Source organism: Schistocerca americana, chromosome 9 (genome assembly GCF_021461395.2).
Source record: "Schistocerca americana isolate TAMUIC-IGC-003095 chromosome 9, iqSchAmer2.1, whole genome shotgun sequence".
Taxonomy (NCBI): domain Eukaryota; kingdom Metazoa; phylum Arthropoda; class Insecta; order Orthoptera; family Acrididae; genus Schistocerca; species Schistocerca americana.
In genome coordinates this window covers 58217598-58235775 of record NC_060127.1, presented here as the reverse complement: position 1 = coordinate 58235775, position 18178 = coordinate 58217598, and the positions used below count along the sequence as shown (strand labels likewise).

General features: G+C 43.8%; 1 protein-coding gene across 2 annotated transcripts in view; it reads right to left on the bottom strand.

The window, feature by feature from the left end:
• LOC124551372 (sortilin-related receptor-like) overlaps positions 1–18178 on the bottom strand; it is a 201164-nt gene that overhangs the window by 89172 nt on the left and 93814 nt on the right. For both annotated transcript variants that reach the window (XM_047126412.1, XM_047126411.1), the window contains exons 19-20: positions 15454–15588; positions 7165–7375 (exon numbers count right to left, since the gene is read on the bottom strand). In XM_047126412.1, coding sequence (XP_046982368.1) covers positions 7165–7375; positions 15454–15588 — 346 coding nt within the window. The remainder of the gene's footprint in view (positions 1–7164; positions 7376–15453; positions 15589–18178) is intronic.

The following is an 18178-nucleotide window of genomic DNA, read 5'->3' as shown; positions in this document are numbered from 1 at the left end:
GAACTTCAGATGCTTTTTATACATGCGCTAGCAACCTGACCTGGCTTCACATGGATGTCTACAGCCGGTCAACTCTTAAGGTGTCGTCATAAATTTGTTTACGGCCCAATGTATAGACTTATGGTAAAAATTCAGAGAACAACTTTTGGTAACTGAATATTATTACTTTCATGTAACTGAGATGATTTACACATGCCACAAAAGTTTTCAGGAAGCACAAATGATAACTGTTCCATATCTGTCTTATAGTAACGCGTAATTGTCCAGTTTGTTACTAATTAATTCCAGTATACACAGGAGTATAGGAGTATAATTAAAAGGAAGATACTTCAAGAATAAGTTTTCACAGTTTTGCTACCCAATGGATCCTCTAAAAACAAATGAGAACTCTGATCATCTAATGGGCAGGAGTACTGTAGGGAAACAGGCCACACTTGCCATTTATGGGTAGTCTACATCTGTGTTTTGTTTTTGTGCAAAAGCACAACTGATACATGTTCATAGTGATTATGTCTATTCTTTATGATGTTGTGGGAAACTTACCCTAGTCCCACAATATTCTCTTCTCTCACTTCAAGATAAGAAAAGAAAACTAAGACTAATGTAAAGCAGTGCAAACACTCAGTAACAGTTGCCAAGCAATTGCTCGTCGGGGTCAGTAACATTGTAAATGATGGAGTTTACACCTCTGGGGAACAGCATGCAACCCCAGTTCAAAACTCCCACTACCTGAAATTGCCACCTTAAAGTGTCTGCACAATACCAACTTCAGTTCGCATACAAACATACATTGTTTCTTTCATAAAATACAATAATTTTATTGTCATTAGTCCATTAAAGCAATAGACAAACTTTTTATATAGCATAATCAGTAGATTAGTAGATAGAACAGTACAGTGCACCAGTTGTTGCTTGCAATCCCATATTGCAGTCAAAAATCTCTTAATTCGTAAAAGGTAGTATTTATTAGACAAATTCGCATTTTCGTATTTTGACATACAATTCACATTTAATGCTAATGTGAATTTTTCAGGTTCCCAGTTATACACAAGTCTTGCGAGTACAGAACAGTTCTCTTGCCCTACTGTATTGTATTGTATTATATGAAACTGGGGAGGCTTCGTCCCCGCCATAGCCCTCTGTGGTTCACAACCCCACAACAGGCTACAGCAGTCCACTCACCCCACTGCTGCCGCCCCACACCGAACCCAGGGTTATTGTGCGGTTTGGACCCAATGGACACCCCCCACCCCCACCCCCCCTCAGGAACCAATGGAATCTGCAGTGGAGGGCCACCAGCCTCCACCAGCATGCTGGTCACCGGACTCATCCTAAAAACTCCTGTCGCTAATCAAACCCCACAGTGGTGCACAGGGTCGAGTAAATGCAACGCTGAAGGCACTGCTGAACCATAAACCACACTCCCATAGTCAATTCAGGATTAGACAAGGGCTCTAGAGAGCTGCAGCAGTGTACAGCGATCTGCACCCCAATTGGTGTTGCTCAGGCAACGGAGAGCATTGAGGTGCTGCCAGCACTTCTGCTTAAGCTGACGAAGATGAGGGAACCAAGTCAATTGAGCATTGAAAACCAGTCCAAGGAATTGATATGTCTCCACTACAGTGAGTGGATCGTCATTAAGGTAAAGTGCGGGTTCCAGACGAACGGTACGACGCCGACAGAAGAGCACGACACACGACTTTGTGGCTGAAAACTGGAAGATGTGGTCTAGAGCCCATGAATGCACCTTGTGGATGGCTCCCTGGAGGTGCCGCTCTGCAACATCAGTACTGGAGCAGCAGTACGAAATGCAGAAGTCGTCTGCATACAGAGAACGTGAGACGGAGGGTCCGACAGTTGCTGCTAGACCATTAGCAGCCACTAAAAATAGAGACACACTCAATACAGAGTCCTGTGGGACTCCATTCTCCTGGATATGGACGGAACTATGGGAATCACCAACTTGGACACAGAAAGCATGGAGCGACAGGAAGTTTTGGATAAAAATCGGGAGTGGTCCCCAGACCCCCACTCATACAATGCGGCATGGATATGATGTCGCCATGTCGTGTCGTATGCTTTATGTAAGTCAAAAAAGACAGAAATCAGGTGTTGCCATCTGGAAAAGGCTGTTCGGATGGCAGACTCGACGGACACAAGATTATCACTGGTAGAGCGACCCTGATGGAAGCCACCCTGACATGGAGCCAGCAAGCCATGTGACTCCAGGAGCCAACCCAACCGCCGACATACCATACATTCCACCAGCTTACAAAGAACGTTGGTGAGGCTGATGGGCCGATAACTATCCACATCAAGTGGGTTTTTGCCGGGTCTGAGCACCGGAATGATGATGCTCTCCTACCATTGCGATGGAAAGACGCCATCGCACCAGATCCGGTTGAAGATGACGAGATGATGTCGCTTATAGTCAGATGAGACATGTTTAATGATCTGGCTGTGGATGCGATCAGGCCCAGGAGATGTGTCGGGGCAATGTGAAAGGGCACTAAGGAGATCCCACTCTGTAAATGGAGCGTTATAGGATTCACTGCAGCACGTAGTGAGTGAGAGGACGCTCCCTTCCAGCTGCCGTTCGAGTGTGCGAAAGGCTGCGGGGGTAAATCTCTGATGCAGAGGCTCGAGCAAAGTACTCGGCAATTGCGTTTGCGTCGGTACATAACTCGCCATTTATGGTAACACAGGGGACAGCTGTTGGGGCCTGGTACCTGTAAAGACGTTTGATCTTCGACCAGACTTGGAAAGGTGACGTATGGCACCCAATGGTTGAGACGTATATCTCCCAACACTCCTCCTTCTGTTGTTTGATAAGGTACAAACACGGGCATGGAGCCGTTTAAAGGCTATGAGGTGCTCCAGGGAAGGGTGTCACTTATGCCACTGCAGAGCTCGCCCACGTTCCTCAATTGCTTCAGCAACTTCCGGCGATCACCAAGGGACTGCCTTATGCCTCCGGCACCCTAAAGAGCGAGGGATCACGTTTTCTGCTGCAGAAACAATTGTGCTAGTCACCTGCTCAACCATCACATCGATGTTGCCTTGTGGGGGAGATTCAGTGGTGACAGCAGAGGTGAAAGTTCCCCTGTCTACCTTGTTCAAAGCCCATCTGGCAGGCGTCCATGCACCTGATGCTGGGGCAGTGTCAGGAAGATAGGGAAGTGGTCACTACCACACAGGTCGTCATGTGCTCTGCAGTGGAAAGATGGGATAAGTCCTGGGCTGCAAATTGACAAATCAATGGCCAAGTAACTACCATGAGCAACACTGAAATGTGTGGCAGCCCCAGTATTTAAGAGGCAGAGGTCGAATTGCGACAGTAAAGTTTCAACATCTCTACCTCGGCCAGTAAGCATGCTACCACCCCGCAAGGGGTTACGGGCATTAAAATCTCCCAGAAGTAGGAAAGGTTTAGGGAGTTGATCAATCAGTGCAGCTAATACATTCAGGGGTACTACACCATCTGCAGGAAGATATTCATTGTAGACAGTTGTTTCCTGCGTCATCCTCATTCTCACAGCCACTGCTTCAAGAGAGTTTTGAAGGGGCACATGTTCACTACAGACCGAGTTTAATACATAAACGCAAACTCCACCCGACACTCGATTATGGTCGCTACGGTTCCTGTAATATCCCTTATAGCCGCAGAGCTGGCGTACCACAGGGGAGTGTTATGGGACCATTGCTTTTCACAATATATACAAATGACCTAGTAGATAGTGTCTGAAGTTCCATGCGGATTTCGCAGGCGATGCTGTAATATACAGAGAAGTTGCAGCATTAGAAAATTGCAGCGAAATGCAGGAAGATCTGCAGCGGATAGGCACTTGATGCAGGGAGTGGATTGCGAATACATAGAAAGAAGGATCATTTATTGTATGGTAATATGATAGCAGAACAAAAACTGGTAGCAGTTACTTCCGTAAAATATCTGGGAGTATGCGTACGGAATGATTTGAAGTGGAATTATCATATAAAATTAACTGTTGGTAAGGCGGGTGCCAGGTTGAGATTCATTGGGAGAGTCCTTAGAAAATGTAGTCCATCAACAAAGGAGGTTGCTTACAAAACACTCGTTCAGCCTATACTTGAGTATTGCTCATCAGTGTGGGATCCGCACCAGGTCGGGTTGACAGAGAAGATAGAGAAGATCCAAAGAATAGCAGCGCGTTTCGTCACAGGGTTATTTGGTAAGCGCGATAGCGTTACGGAGATGTTTAGCAAACTCGAGTGGCAGACTCTGCAAGAGAGGCGCTCTGCATCGCGGTGTAGCTTGCTGTCCAGGTTTCGAGAGGGTGTGTTTCTGGATGAGGTATTGAATATATTGCTTCCCCCCTACTTATACCTCTCGAGGAGATCACGAATGTAAAATTAGAGAGATTCGAGCGCACATGGAGGCTTTCCGGCAGTCGTTCTTCCTGCGAACCATACGTGAGTGGAACAGGAAAGGGAGGTAATGACAGTAGCACGTAAAGTGCCCTCCACCACACACCGTTGGGTGGCTTGCGGAATATTTGTATATGTAGATGTAGCGCAGGGGTCTGCATTGTTGGGAACTAGGTTTCCTGGAGGGCAATGCAGATATCAGGTGTAAAGCTTAACAGTTGCTGTAGCTCAGCCAGGCTGTGAAAAAAACTGCCGCAATTCCACTGGAGGATGACATCATGAGACTGGGAAGGCATGGAACATTCAAAGAGGCTGTTTACGTCTCAGACTCATCACCTGCAGCCACCGATTTATTGCCTGCGCAGTCTATATCTGTTGTGTCTTGAGGGTCTGGCGAGATCTAGGTCCTGGGTGGACACCAAACCTCCACCCCATCCTCAGCCGCAGAGCTTGTGCGTAGCGGTGGTGTGGGTGCCACTGCACTTTCCTTGGTCTTCAGGGTTTTCTTTTTGGATTTCTCTCACTGCTCCTTGGGTTTCCCTGGCGGGGAGGACTTCACTAGCTCAGTCTCCAGGACTGAGGATAAGTGTGAAGCCCTACGACCAGCTGCTTTTGGGCTCTTCAGCCACTGGCGGGTGTCGTCTTTCGTACTAGAAGAAACCTGGGAAGGGGGTGACCCAAGGGACCCCTTCCCAGCGAGAGAAGCTGAAGAAGACTTACACTTCGCTGGCTTAGAAGGATGGAATTCCCCGATGGTTGGGGGGCGGGGGTTGCTCCCGAAGTAGGTGGTGCAGGAGCAACAGGGAGGGAAATGCCCCCCACCATCAAGAGGGCAGGTGTAGTCTTCCGGCTCTGAGAGGTGACCTGGGTTGCCAGAGCTGATGGTGCCAGAACTGTTGTAGTGGCGGCGTAAGGTGAGGTCATACGCACAGGATGTAGGCATTCAAATTTTCTCTTAGCCTCAGTGTAGGTCAGTCTGCCCAGGTTTCTTTCTTTCTGGAGAATCCTGCAGTCACACGAGCAAGGCAAATGGTGCACTCCGAAGTTGACACAAATTGGAGGTGGGGCACATGGAGTATTGGGATGTGATGGGCATCCACAATCTCGGCACGTAACACTGGAAGTATAGTGGGAAGACTTATGGCTGAACTTCCAGCACTTAAAGCACCACATTGGGGGAGGGATATAGGGCTTTACATCACACCAGTGGACCATCACCTTGACCTTCTCAGGCAATGTATCACCCTCAAAGATGAAGGCACTGGTGGCAACCTGATTATTCTTCGGACCCCAGTGGACACGCCGGATGAAATGTACACCTCGCCGATCTAAATTGGCGCACAGCTCACCATCGGACTGCAAAAGGTCTCTGTGAAATATGATACCCTGGACCATATTTAAGCTCTTATGGGGCGTGATGGTTACTGAAACATCCCCAGCTTGTCACAAGCAAGTAACTCCTGTGACTGGGCAGATGATGCTGTTTTGATCAAGACTGACCCAGATCTCATTTTGGACAAGCCCTCCACCTCCCCGAACTAAATGCTCAACAAAAAACTACGGCTCCATTGTCATGAAAGTTTCCCCATCAGCTCTCAAACATACAAGGTACCGGAGCAAATAAGATCTACTGCCATCCTTAACCTAACGTTCCTCCCATGGTGTCGCCAGGGAGGGGAACGATTTGGGGTCATACTTCTGTGTGTTGAATTGAGCTCGTGATCGCTTAGAGACTGCTGGTGTTTCACCACCAGCAAGAGATAATGGACTACGCTTCATCGCGTATCCGTCCTGATGCCACCGACCAGGGGACCTCCCCACAGGTGCCACCCAGCCACAGCAAAGGCCACCTGGCAGGATGGCCATTGCTGGGAATCCCGATGCCCCAGGGGGATGGGCATCTACACCTTGGCATACGTGGGGAGTTAACGGTGCAGGCATCAGCAGAGCGATCCCTGTGTGGTCAGGGGGTTACAACCAACAAGGTACATGGCGGCCCCACCACAACAGACTGGCTACCGTGCTGGATATCAGGTGCAAAGAAGTCCACGGTCATCGTCGACGCAGAAATAGACACTGCATAGTGCATGGTGGAAAACGCACCCAGGAAGGTGTCCTTGACCACGAGATGGAGCATGGGAAGGACTGCAATGCGGCAATGAGAAAGTGGGCTAAAGATCTCAATGCACGATGGAAACGATGCATCTTGTAAGGCGCCCTTCCCCAATTGGCTAACTCTTCGGGAAAATTTTGAAGAATGGAGGTCAAATTCTACTGGGGACCATCACATAAAGGCTGAAAAGTGTGAATCTCCTTTTAGTCGCCTCGTATGACAGGCAGGAATACCTCGAGCCTATTCTAACCCCCAGACACGCAGGAGGGGGTGTGGGGTGTTTGCTAGGTGTGATGGTGATAGTAGTTGTATGCTTCATGCATAGATCTTCTCAGCATCTTCCAACTTTTGTTATTAAACCACGGTGGGTCTTTTCCATCCTTTATCCACTTACTAAGCACATAATAACTCTCCAGACCATGAAATACAATCTGCCTGAACTTTGCCACAGCAGTGGTGAAACACATTTTGGGGAAAAAATATAAAAAACTACATTGTACAGAAGGTTAATGCAACATTTATATGTGCCTATCCAACAAACTGAGTACAATTAAAGATACTGGTGACCAGTCTCGCAGAGAACGTAGTAACTGTTCACACATTTAGTAAATGTACAGCTCGTCAAAATTGGAGTTATAGTTACCTACCTGCAGAGCATCTGAAGTGTTGCTTAGGGCAGCTTGGACCTTCTGTGGGATCCGGTAGATGTTCAGAAGTGTCAGTCGGAGGGTTCGGCATAAATCTACAACCGACCTCATCTGATCCATCAACACAGTCAGGCACCCTGTCACACTTCCACCAGTAGGGAATGCACTTGCCCGAATCATTACACTTGAACATCCACTCCGAACACGATGCCTGTATGAGGAAAACATTCAGTGATGATTCGTAAAAAGACTGTATTATAAAACTGAGAATTCACCAAGACATCGTCATACAACTAACACACTTCATTTTTTGTGCTGTAAATTCTACCAAGCATTACAACCTGAGAAAAAAAACTGGACCTGAAAAAAGAGAGAAGGAAAAATAGATGGTCCCCAAAAGAACATTTTTAATACAATCAGAATATCAAGACAAACTTATGCAGAAGCACGGTACACAAAGCGGGTGGCAGGTACTGTGCTGTATGATTAATGCCTGCAACTTTGTCTTCTGAAATACTAAGCAACAATAGTATCTCACATTGGTATTGGGTCGGTGCACAAGTCCATAGCATTTTTCCATAAATTAAATAAACATAAAAGACAATAGTGATCAATAATATATCCTTGTTCACTATTCACAACAGTCTGCCAAGACTCGGATAACTCAGATTCTGTGACTGTAAAAACCACCTGGTTCTAGGGCAAACAACTTGTAGAATCATTTTCGGAGTGCAGTTTTGTCAGGATAAGGTGGTCTCTGAAGGGTATTTGATAGAGAGCAGAAAAAGTAAAAATCCGAGAGCACCAGATCAGGTGAATAAGATGGGTAAGGAATGACTTCTTCACTCAACACATGTATTAGAGTCTTTTGTCAGTTTAGCAGAATCAGGTCAGGTGTCACTGTGGAATAGCGACTCTCCCTATGGCCCACCTAGTCATTGTTCTTGGACTATGTCTACAAGACATCTCAGTTGTTGAGAATAAATGTCAGCAGTGGTGGTTACACCTTGGGGGAAGTAATCCATAGTACACCTCACCATTTCTGTTCCACCAGATGTATAACGTTACCTTTTATGGATGCACATAGGACTTTGTACAGGGAGTAGCTGCTTTGTTTGGGTTCAACCATTCCTTTCTTTTCCCTGTGTTAGCATTAAGACACATTTCTTGTCACCAGTAATGATACAGGAGAGGAATGGTTGTGTTGTCCACGAGCCAAATGACAATGAGCAAGTAGAGATGCACTTACGTAACCAGCTGATTTTTATGATTTTTTCTTAGAGCATGTGGTACCCATACACCGGATTTTTCAACCTTTCCCATTGCATGCATATGTAGCACAATGGTGAAATGATAACAGTTCATAACATTTGCCAGTTCTCAAGTACACTGATATGGGTCATTAAACCACCTTAAAATGAGAAAACCATGTTCTCGTCATGCTCTATCCAATGGCAGTACCCCTATACACGGTACCATTGTTTCTTGCTGGCTCCACTGCTGTCACTCCTCTATTGAACTCAAACAGAAGAATATGTTGGAAATGTTCTTATTTCTCCACTTGGCAGTCCATTTTCTAGAGTCCACAGCTAAACTCTATCTCCTAATGGTAAAATGACAATACATAAATTCAAATAAAAAACAACAATCAATAAATCCATAGCAACTGGAATACCAACATGCAAAGCAAAAATGCTACAAACTTATGCACCAACCTAATATTTCCAAAAAAGCCAAGGAATGTGAATCTCAAGCCTGACAGCACAGCCTGTAATAGTAATAATAATTATCATCATCATTATTATTATTATGTTTATATATAAAAACAAAGATGAGGTGACTTACCGAACGAAAGCGCTGGCAGGTCGATAGACACACAAACATACACACAAAATTCAAGCTTTCGCAACAAACTGTTGCCTCATCAGGAAAGAGGGAACGAGAGGGAAAGACGAAAGGATGTGGGTTTTAAGGGAGAGGGTAAGGAGTCATTCCAATCCCGGGAGCGGAAAGACTTACCTTAGGGGGAAAAAAGGACAGGTATACACTCGCGCGCACACACACACACATATATCCATCCACACATGTGTGGATGGATATCCTTTTTTCCCCCTAAGGTAAGTCTTTCCGCTCCCGGGATTGGAATGACTCCTTACCCTCTCCCTTAAAACCCACATCCTTTCGTCTTTCCCTCTCCTTCCCTCTTTCCTGATGAGGCAACAGTTTGTTGCGAAAGCTTGAATTTTGTGTGTATGTTTGTGTGTCTATCGACCTGCCAGCGCTTTCGTTCGGTAAGTCACCTCATCTTTGTTTTTATATATAATTTTTCCCACGTGGAATGTTTCCCTCTATTATATTATTATTATGTTTACTATATGGCAATTTTGTTCAGGCAGTCTTCAGGATTCGTATTTTCCCAATATTCCTGGAGCAAATTTAAGTACAAAATTTCACTGACATGTTCACCACTGGAAACATACCATTAAAAAGCAGCCAATGTTGAAATACCAGTGCAGTTGGAAAAACTTGTTTTGATATCTTCAATAGTGATGGAAATATTTGAAAACCTCAATTGTAAAGGTGGTAAAGGACAATGAGGTTGTTTTGAGAAACTGCGCAGTAAAGTTTCAATTATTTCCCATAAAGAAAATACTTGAAGTACATCCGAGGTAATTTTTTTTTATTCACATAAATCAAGAAGTCATTGTATTCAAATATTTGTAAGTGACAAATTTTTAAATCTGTAAATTCTAACCATAATTTTATTCTTAAAAACACATTAATGATCACTTGGCACAGTTTACTTGCAAACTAAGTGCACTTAACGAGCTAGTTCTGACTTTACTCTGTTTACTTTCTGGATGATTTAATGAAACACCTAGGTTTGGTGCATGTGTATATGTGCTGCTTGAATTTTCCAACAGTGCCACAGACATCTGAATGTGTCCTGAGCTGTCGACCTCTCACTGCTGTGGATCAGTTGTTTCCACATCTCTGTGAATAAAAAAGTTTCAAGTATTTACCTACAGTATGCACACCTCATTGTGCACTACCATTTCCAAGAAACCTCATTCTGGTGTCTTGAATCATTTATGAGACATGACCATTGCCATGACAGAATAATTCGTGAGACACGAGGACACAAATGGGCACGTCACGCCCAACCATCCTTTGGATATAAAATCCAATAACTCAAGAGTGAAATGAGATTGTTCTGCTTTCAATTTTACATCAAATTGCAACATCTTATCCGTATTCCATTCACTGCACGTGTGAGCTAAAAATCAACCACACGCAAAGCTCACACAATGCACTTTTAACTCTGCAAATTCTATAAAAATTCATGCAATGTTTCGCTAAATTTGATGCAGCACAGTAAGTATGATGGATAATAAAAAGAAATACAGATCGTTAGCAAGTGAAGATAACAGACTAAGATGAACAAGAATCACATTTTTCACCGAACAGTTTTCCAAAAACTGGACAATAAGTATTACTTATCAGACGGAATGCAGTCTCTCAGTACACACACAAGTATATGGCAAGCAGTACAGCACAAACAAAAGCCGCCTCAGTAGGGAATGCAAAGAGCACGTCTGCAGCAGTGAAAGGGCTAATAGACTAACATAAGACGATTCGAGCTTATAGCTGGTCATCGTCTATGACACTCCACAATATTTGGACTGGACACCTGCCAGTCATCACTATGCGAACAATCTAAGACTGAAAGGAACTTCTCCCATCTCACAGCTCATTAACCCACTGTGTGTATTTTGCGTATGCACTCAGATTGTGGTGACTGACTAACCATACTACATGGCAGACACTGCCCTCACTGGCAGAATGCAGAACTCTGTGGTCCACAGAGCTGCCGCTTGCCGTGGCCATCAGCGTACTCAGTCTTCTTCATATGGAGGAAATTCTGGACACTTCAGGATTCCATACTTTATCCAACTGTTACTCACCATTATAGTTCATCACACTTTCTGCCATGCATATTTCCACAGATTATTTACCAGTAAAGCCCAAAAAAAGTTGCTTTGTGCAAAAGTATTGTTTTGTCAACTCCGCCGAACGTCCAAATAAAGAAAAGTTCTGGCCAAATGAAAAAAATGTAGGAGTACAGAAGACCAGTCACATAATAGTGAGTAATCGGCAGGCAAACATAAAAGAGAATGAAAACTTGCTAGCTTTTGGAAGAAATTCTTTGACAAGGAGCTAGAGTGTGTGTTTACACACACTCTCTCTCTCTCTCTCTCTCTCTCTCTCTCTCACTAGGCGAACAGATACGTGCACACACACGCTCGCGCACAGATCAGATACTCCGAACATCAACAATGCACTTGCCTGTTACAACCAACCTAGTCTGTTATTGTCAGACGTTGTACGAGAGCTGCTCAGAAAGAATCCAACCCAGTTTTTGTTGTTGAAACCAACAATGATATTTAGGCATGCATAGTCTTTATATCAGTAGTGTACATGTCAGATTTTTTTATTTTTTTATTTTTTACGACTGTGGAAACAAGCAGCCCCATTTTGTGTTGTGGGCAAAATGACATAAACATGGAACAATGTCATTGGTGCAGCAGGCAGTTGACACTTTCACCACATCAATGCAACCCGCTAATACTTCAATTAATTCAGAGTTTTTTGAACAACCACCACATGGCTATTATGTGTCAGCCTTCTCATACGTCTGACCTAGTTCTAAATGACTTCTGACTCCCCGCGTGTTCCAGGTCAACATCGATATCGCGGGGCAATACCTCCTACCAGTAAAGCGTACCTCTGGCTCGCATTGTTGCTATAAACCGAAGGTAATGTATCAGTGTGACTTGAACTGATGTGCACTATTTCTCGCAGAAGTATGCACAAACTGCACAGTCAAATCAGTGAGTTTGAAAGAGGGCACATTATTGGCATGAGAGAATGTGATGCATCCATCCAGGAAATTGCTTCTCATGAGACACAAAGTGCAGCAGTGCAATGGGTGTGTGCTGAATGGTTCACAGAAGGATGCACCACCGAGACCATCATCCAAGAAGATCGACACTTCATCCAAACGGTATTGCAGGACACATTTGCGTTCTCCTCAGCTCTGGCACAACAGTGGAACACACTGTAAATTATCAGGAGTGAAAGTCAATTGCCGTTTATTACGGCACAGCTTATGTGCGTGTCATCTACTTCTCCTCCTACCTTTGACGAATGTGCAGAGACGTGCTAGACGGCAATAGTGTATGGAGACAGGAATGGCATCTGATAGTGTTTTCAGACGAATCCAGGTTCCGTTTGTTTGAAAATGACTGCCACATTTCAGTTCACTACAGGCAGGGGAACGGCATCACAGTGACTGCATCTGCACAAGACGTAGAGGACCAGCTCGAGGCCTTATGGTGTGGGGTGCTATTGGGTACCACCATAAATCACAGCTGGTGCATGTCCAGAGCACTGTGACCAGTGTGACCCATGCGAATAACATCCTGCGACTTTATGCCACACCCCTTCTCCAAAACACCCCAGATTCCATTTTTCAGCAAGACAATGCACGATCACATGTTGCTGCACGACCATGTCCCTTCTCGGTGTCACAGGATGTCAGCCTTTTGCCCTGACCCAGCAGATAACCAGGCATGTCGGCAATCAAAAATGTGTGGGGTATGGTGCAATGACGGGTGCAGTGTTATGCCCCAAAGTCTGTGGTGTCACCGCCAGACACCACACTTGCTAGGTGGTAGCCTTTAAATCAGCCGCGGTCTGTTAGTATAGGTCGGACCCGCGTGTCGCCACTATCAGCGATTGCAGACCGAGCGCCGCCACACGGCAGGTCTAGAGAGATTTCCTAGCACTCACCCCAATTGTACAACCGACTTTGCTAGCGATGGTTCACTGACAAAATACGCTCTCATTTGCCGAGACAATAGTTTAACACAGCCTTCAGCTATGTCATTTGCTACGACCTAGCAAGGCGCCATATTCAGTTACTATTGATATTGTGAATCATGTACCGTCAAGAGCAACGGAGATGAACTCTGAAACCAGGTGACTGCATCCCTGATGACTATACCACAGGATGTCATTTGCACCTTATACACTTAGATGCCATCTTGCACGGAACAAGTTATCAGGGCCCAGGCAGCAGGAGACATGCTGAACCAAGGTGACTGAAACGCTAATCATTTCTGCAGAACATACTAATGTACATGTCCTGTGAATATAAACATCCTGATCATAGTCATTCAAGGCATTCCGTTTTTTCTGAACATGAGTGTAAATGAAAGTCTGATACTTTTTGAACAGCCCTCGTATCCTATGGACAGTCAATGGTGCATGATAAAACAATAATTTAGTTACAACATCATCTTTTGGGACTCTGCTATTCAAGAACCTGTGGAAATACAGTTTTTGAAAAATCAGATGAACCAGATATCTGTTGGACAATGTGTGTAACTCCACAATTTCCACAATTTGTTCTAAATGCAATGGCAGAGTACGTCAATGGTGCTGGCGAGCCACAGCTTACTTCCACAGTTCCGCCAGTGAGAGCTCTGCCCACTGGGCAGAGCGCTCAGTCCGCCATCACTATCTCGTGCATATGTGGAATACACAAATTGCACTAATAGTGTTATCAGTACAAGTTGTCTGACTCAACTGAAAACGACTGGCATGTGCCCAGTCGAAATATCGTGGAGTGTAGTAAACAATGACCAGCTCCAAGCCCAAAACTTATTCAGATACTCAATTCAAAAGGAAAATTTCATGGAGTCGCAGAATAATATTTTTCAAATTAGTTCCAGTGATATTTTCTGTGTTTCCTACATATCATAATGAACATTAGAATTCCAAAATTGCCATCACTGTACATGTGTGGACATATATGACACTCGTGTAAGATACACCCAAAAGCAGACACACTATAAAGTTACACGGAGCGAACAACAATAAGTAACCAGCCAAAACACAACTCATTACTGTGCTTAACACGGTGTAGGGAACCTGCTGTCTTTCAAAACAGCTTCCAGTTATCTCAGAATGGATAAATACAGGTCCCGTAAGGGTTTCATGAGAGTCTTACACCATTCTTCCTGCAAAGTAGTGGCAAGATCAGGTAACAACACCTGAGGTGGCTAGCGACCAATCGCACACCATTCTATCCGACGTAGACGACAAACAGTCAATAGCATCGATATCTGCCATCTGCGGTGGCCGAGGGAGATGAAACGGCTCGTCCACATGCTCAAAAAACCAGTCTCGGATGATGCGATCTGTGTGATCGGGGCGCCTGTTGTCTTGGAACACAGGATCACCATTTGAGAAAAGACACTGTAGCATGGGATGGACACAATGATCCAAAATAGTTACATATTCTTTGCAGTAATGCATGCTTGCGGAGTAGCCACAGTACCCACAGAATATCACAATAAAGTGCACAAATCATCACTGCATCTCCACCTCCGTTTCATTCTCGGGACATAAACGTGGTAAGAATTTGGAAACGGTGTGAAACAAGCAAGATCCATCTGATAAAATGACTTTCTCCCATTGATCATTAGTATAAGTTTCCTATTATGAGCATTTGCAACACTGATGAGTGATTCAGAATTCCAACTCGCCCAGCAACACTCTCATTAAGGAGCTCACTTCGTGTTGTTTTGGTGCTGGCATGGCTCATGAGTGTGACCCTCAGTTTTGCTGTGCTTTTTGCAGCTGTCATCCTCTTATCGTCGTCCTCTCAACCCCCCCCCCCCCCCCACACACGTCTGCACTGAGATTTAGTGGCCAATTTTTTCTTTCTTTCTTTACCTGTAAGCAGTATAAATCTTTGACACGGTGCCTCTTGAAACACTTAATACTTTAGCTACCTCGGTCAAGGAAGCACTCACCATACGAGCACCAAAAATTTTCACTTAGCTCCAACGCAACACACTTGCAGCTACGCAGAACACTGTTCTGGCCACGAAAGACACTTGCAATGTATTGAGAGCACTGCACATATGGTGTTCGTGGTCATACACAACAGAGGAAGCTGCAAGCTTCGCTAACATCTCCATTTATGTTCGAGCATTTATTTCTTGCAGTGTTTTCATATTTTTTTATTTATTTATTATTTGAAGAACAGAATGATCCTACTGGCTGATGCACCACAAGGGGTACTGCCTCTTCCTACTGCACACCTTCCCACTGACCACCTTCTCGTTTCCTCACCCCTAACAACTATAGCGATTCCATTAGTGGCAGGCACAATATATATTAAGTTAAAAAGGAAGCATCTATAAAAATCCAACTTACCTCTGGGCTAATCGGAGCTACAGTCGTAGGTATCATACCGGCGGAGCTACAGTTCAGTTCGTCGGAACCATCCGGGCAGTCATTGTCTCCGTCACAGCGCCACGACTGGTAGATGCATCTTTTGCCTGACTTACACTGTAACACACGAAGTGATGTAGATACAATTAACAAGTGTCACACTGATCTCAATTGTTGCACAGTAGTTTATCTTTAGCAACAATGCATCGGTCAATGGTAATGATACCCGAGCTATTCAACATGCAATGTGGCATTGGATTTTAAGCAACAAATACTCTTCATAAAAATGCTGTACAATCCATCATTTGTTAGGAAACCTCTGGTAAATTACACTATGAGGCTACATTGTAGGGTTAGATGCAAAGTGTAATGAAGACAAATTGTACTGACAAGCACACATCAGTGGCCTCAGATCCTCTCTTACATCAGACCAAGGTTATACACACAAAATGCTTTTCAGATGATACCTTACTTAAATTAACATTAAAAATAGGAATAGTCATAGGCTGGGGGAAAGCTGGAAGAGCACACAACGGAAGTGCCTGAGATGTCCTGCTACAGCAGAATGCTGAAAATCAAATTAACTTATTACAATAAGGAATGAGGAGGTTCTTTGCATAATTGGTGAAGAAAAGAGTGTAAGGGAAACACTGACAAGGAGGAGGTTCTTTTGTGTGTGTGTGTGTGTGTGTGTGTGTGTGTGCGTACTGTAGAAACTGGGCTTTTGGCCAAAAGCTCAAAATGTATGGCAAAATATTGTGATACAGTAAGTTCCAAAAGATACATTCAGGTTGACTCCCAACCTTTACTGGTTGGGTACAAGGGTTCTTAGCTGTACTGGGATAAGTATGTGTACACAAATGAGAGCAGTTGTTATTGTTTCTTAATAGACAGGCCATTGGCTTCCTTTTAAAACTGGAGATGTGATCCACTACTCCAATACAGCAATGGAGATCACTACAGAGTCAGGTTTGTGCTAAAAAAAACCACACACAAAAAACACACACACACACACACACACACACACACACACACACACACACACACACACACACACTTAGAAAATTATTAGTACCATTGAACATTACCATAATTATTGTGTTACTACATTTTAATGCCTGAGAATATGAGAGAGAAAAGCTTTAGCACAGTCCGCCTCATGACTCAAAACGAGAACATTTATATTCCACTTGTGTTAAACTGATAAGTATTTTTGACACCAGGGATGCAAATGGAATCTGTTACACAAGTATTACTAACGGAACTTGTTGCTGGGATTTACAGTACGGCCAATACATACTCAGCCACACTGTACATGGTGTGAGCATATAACCACGGTACTTACTTTCATGACTGCATACGAGGTGTGATCAAAAAGTTACAGGAATTTTTGTTTTATTCATTCATCAACATCAATTTTGTCCCCTTCAAAGTAAGCCCCTCGGATATAACACATTTATGCCAGCGCTTTTCCCAATTTTGGAAGCACTTTTTGCTATGGGTAAGCTCTTACAAAAATTCTGTTTATACGTCATCAATGGTGGCAAAATAGCATCTTTTCATGCTCTTCAGCCTCGGATATAGATAGAAGTTGCAGAGGAACCACGTCCAGTGAACACACTGGCTAACGCAACACAACACACTTTTTACAAAAAAATCATGAATAAGGATTGAGGTGACCAGGAGCATTACCGTGATGCAATTTTCACACATCTTTTGTGAAAATTCTTGTCATTTTCTTCGGATTGCTTCATGCAAATGGTACGTAACTTCCAGTTAGTGCTCTTTATTGACTGTATGACCGTAAGGCAGGAGCTGATGATGCACTATCCCATTGTAATTGCAAAAAACAGTGAGAAGAACTTTCACACGTGATCAAACTTGTCGAATTTCTTTCAGTCTTGCTTCTTCAGACAGTTCCCATTGGGACTACTGGGCTTCGGTTTCAACGTCGTATCAAGTGTTTTGCCAGCTGTTATAACCTTCTTTAGAAATTCTGAATCATAGTTGACTTCACACATCAATTCCGGAGTGATGTCAACAGGATGCTGTTTTGGTCAAAATTCAACAATTTCAGAACAAACTTCACCATTACACGTTTCATGCCATATATAAAAATTACTCAGCTTGAGTCAAAGGATATGCCGAAATCGTCTGCAACCTCTTTGATGGTGATTCAGCAATTTTCCAGAACCATTTCCTTCACTTTTTCTTGTCAGTAATCGACATGTTAGGGCGCCCAAGGCGGTCATCATCTTCAACGTCTTCTTGTCCCTTCTTGAAATGGTTATACCACTTGCTAACTCTCTTCTTACTCATAGTGGATTCACTATAAGCCACAGTCAACATTTTGAATGCATTGCTGTACTTAACTGCACTTTTCAAGGAAAATTTAATCAAAATTCTTTGATCCATCATCTTCAAAAGAAAAAATTTGCCGAGTACTCAAAAATACGCCTAACGTTTTGACTGTTGACAATAAATTAAATATTCAAAACCACTGAAAAAGCAAACATTCATCAGGAACATCTGTGCCAACAAGATAAAAAGAAAATTGGAAACTGGATGTATTATAGCCTATGAAATTAAAAAATTCCCCTTACATTTTGATCATGCCTTGTACAATGTTCTATAGAAAGATGATACTCTGACCATAGAGTGTTTTTTGTACCTACGTCATTAAAAACTGTGCAAAATCAGCCAGCCC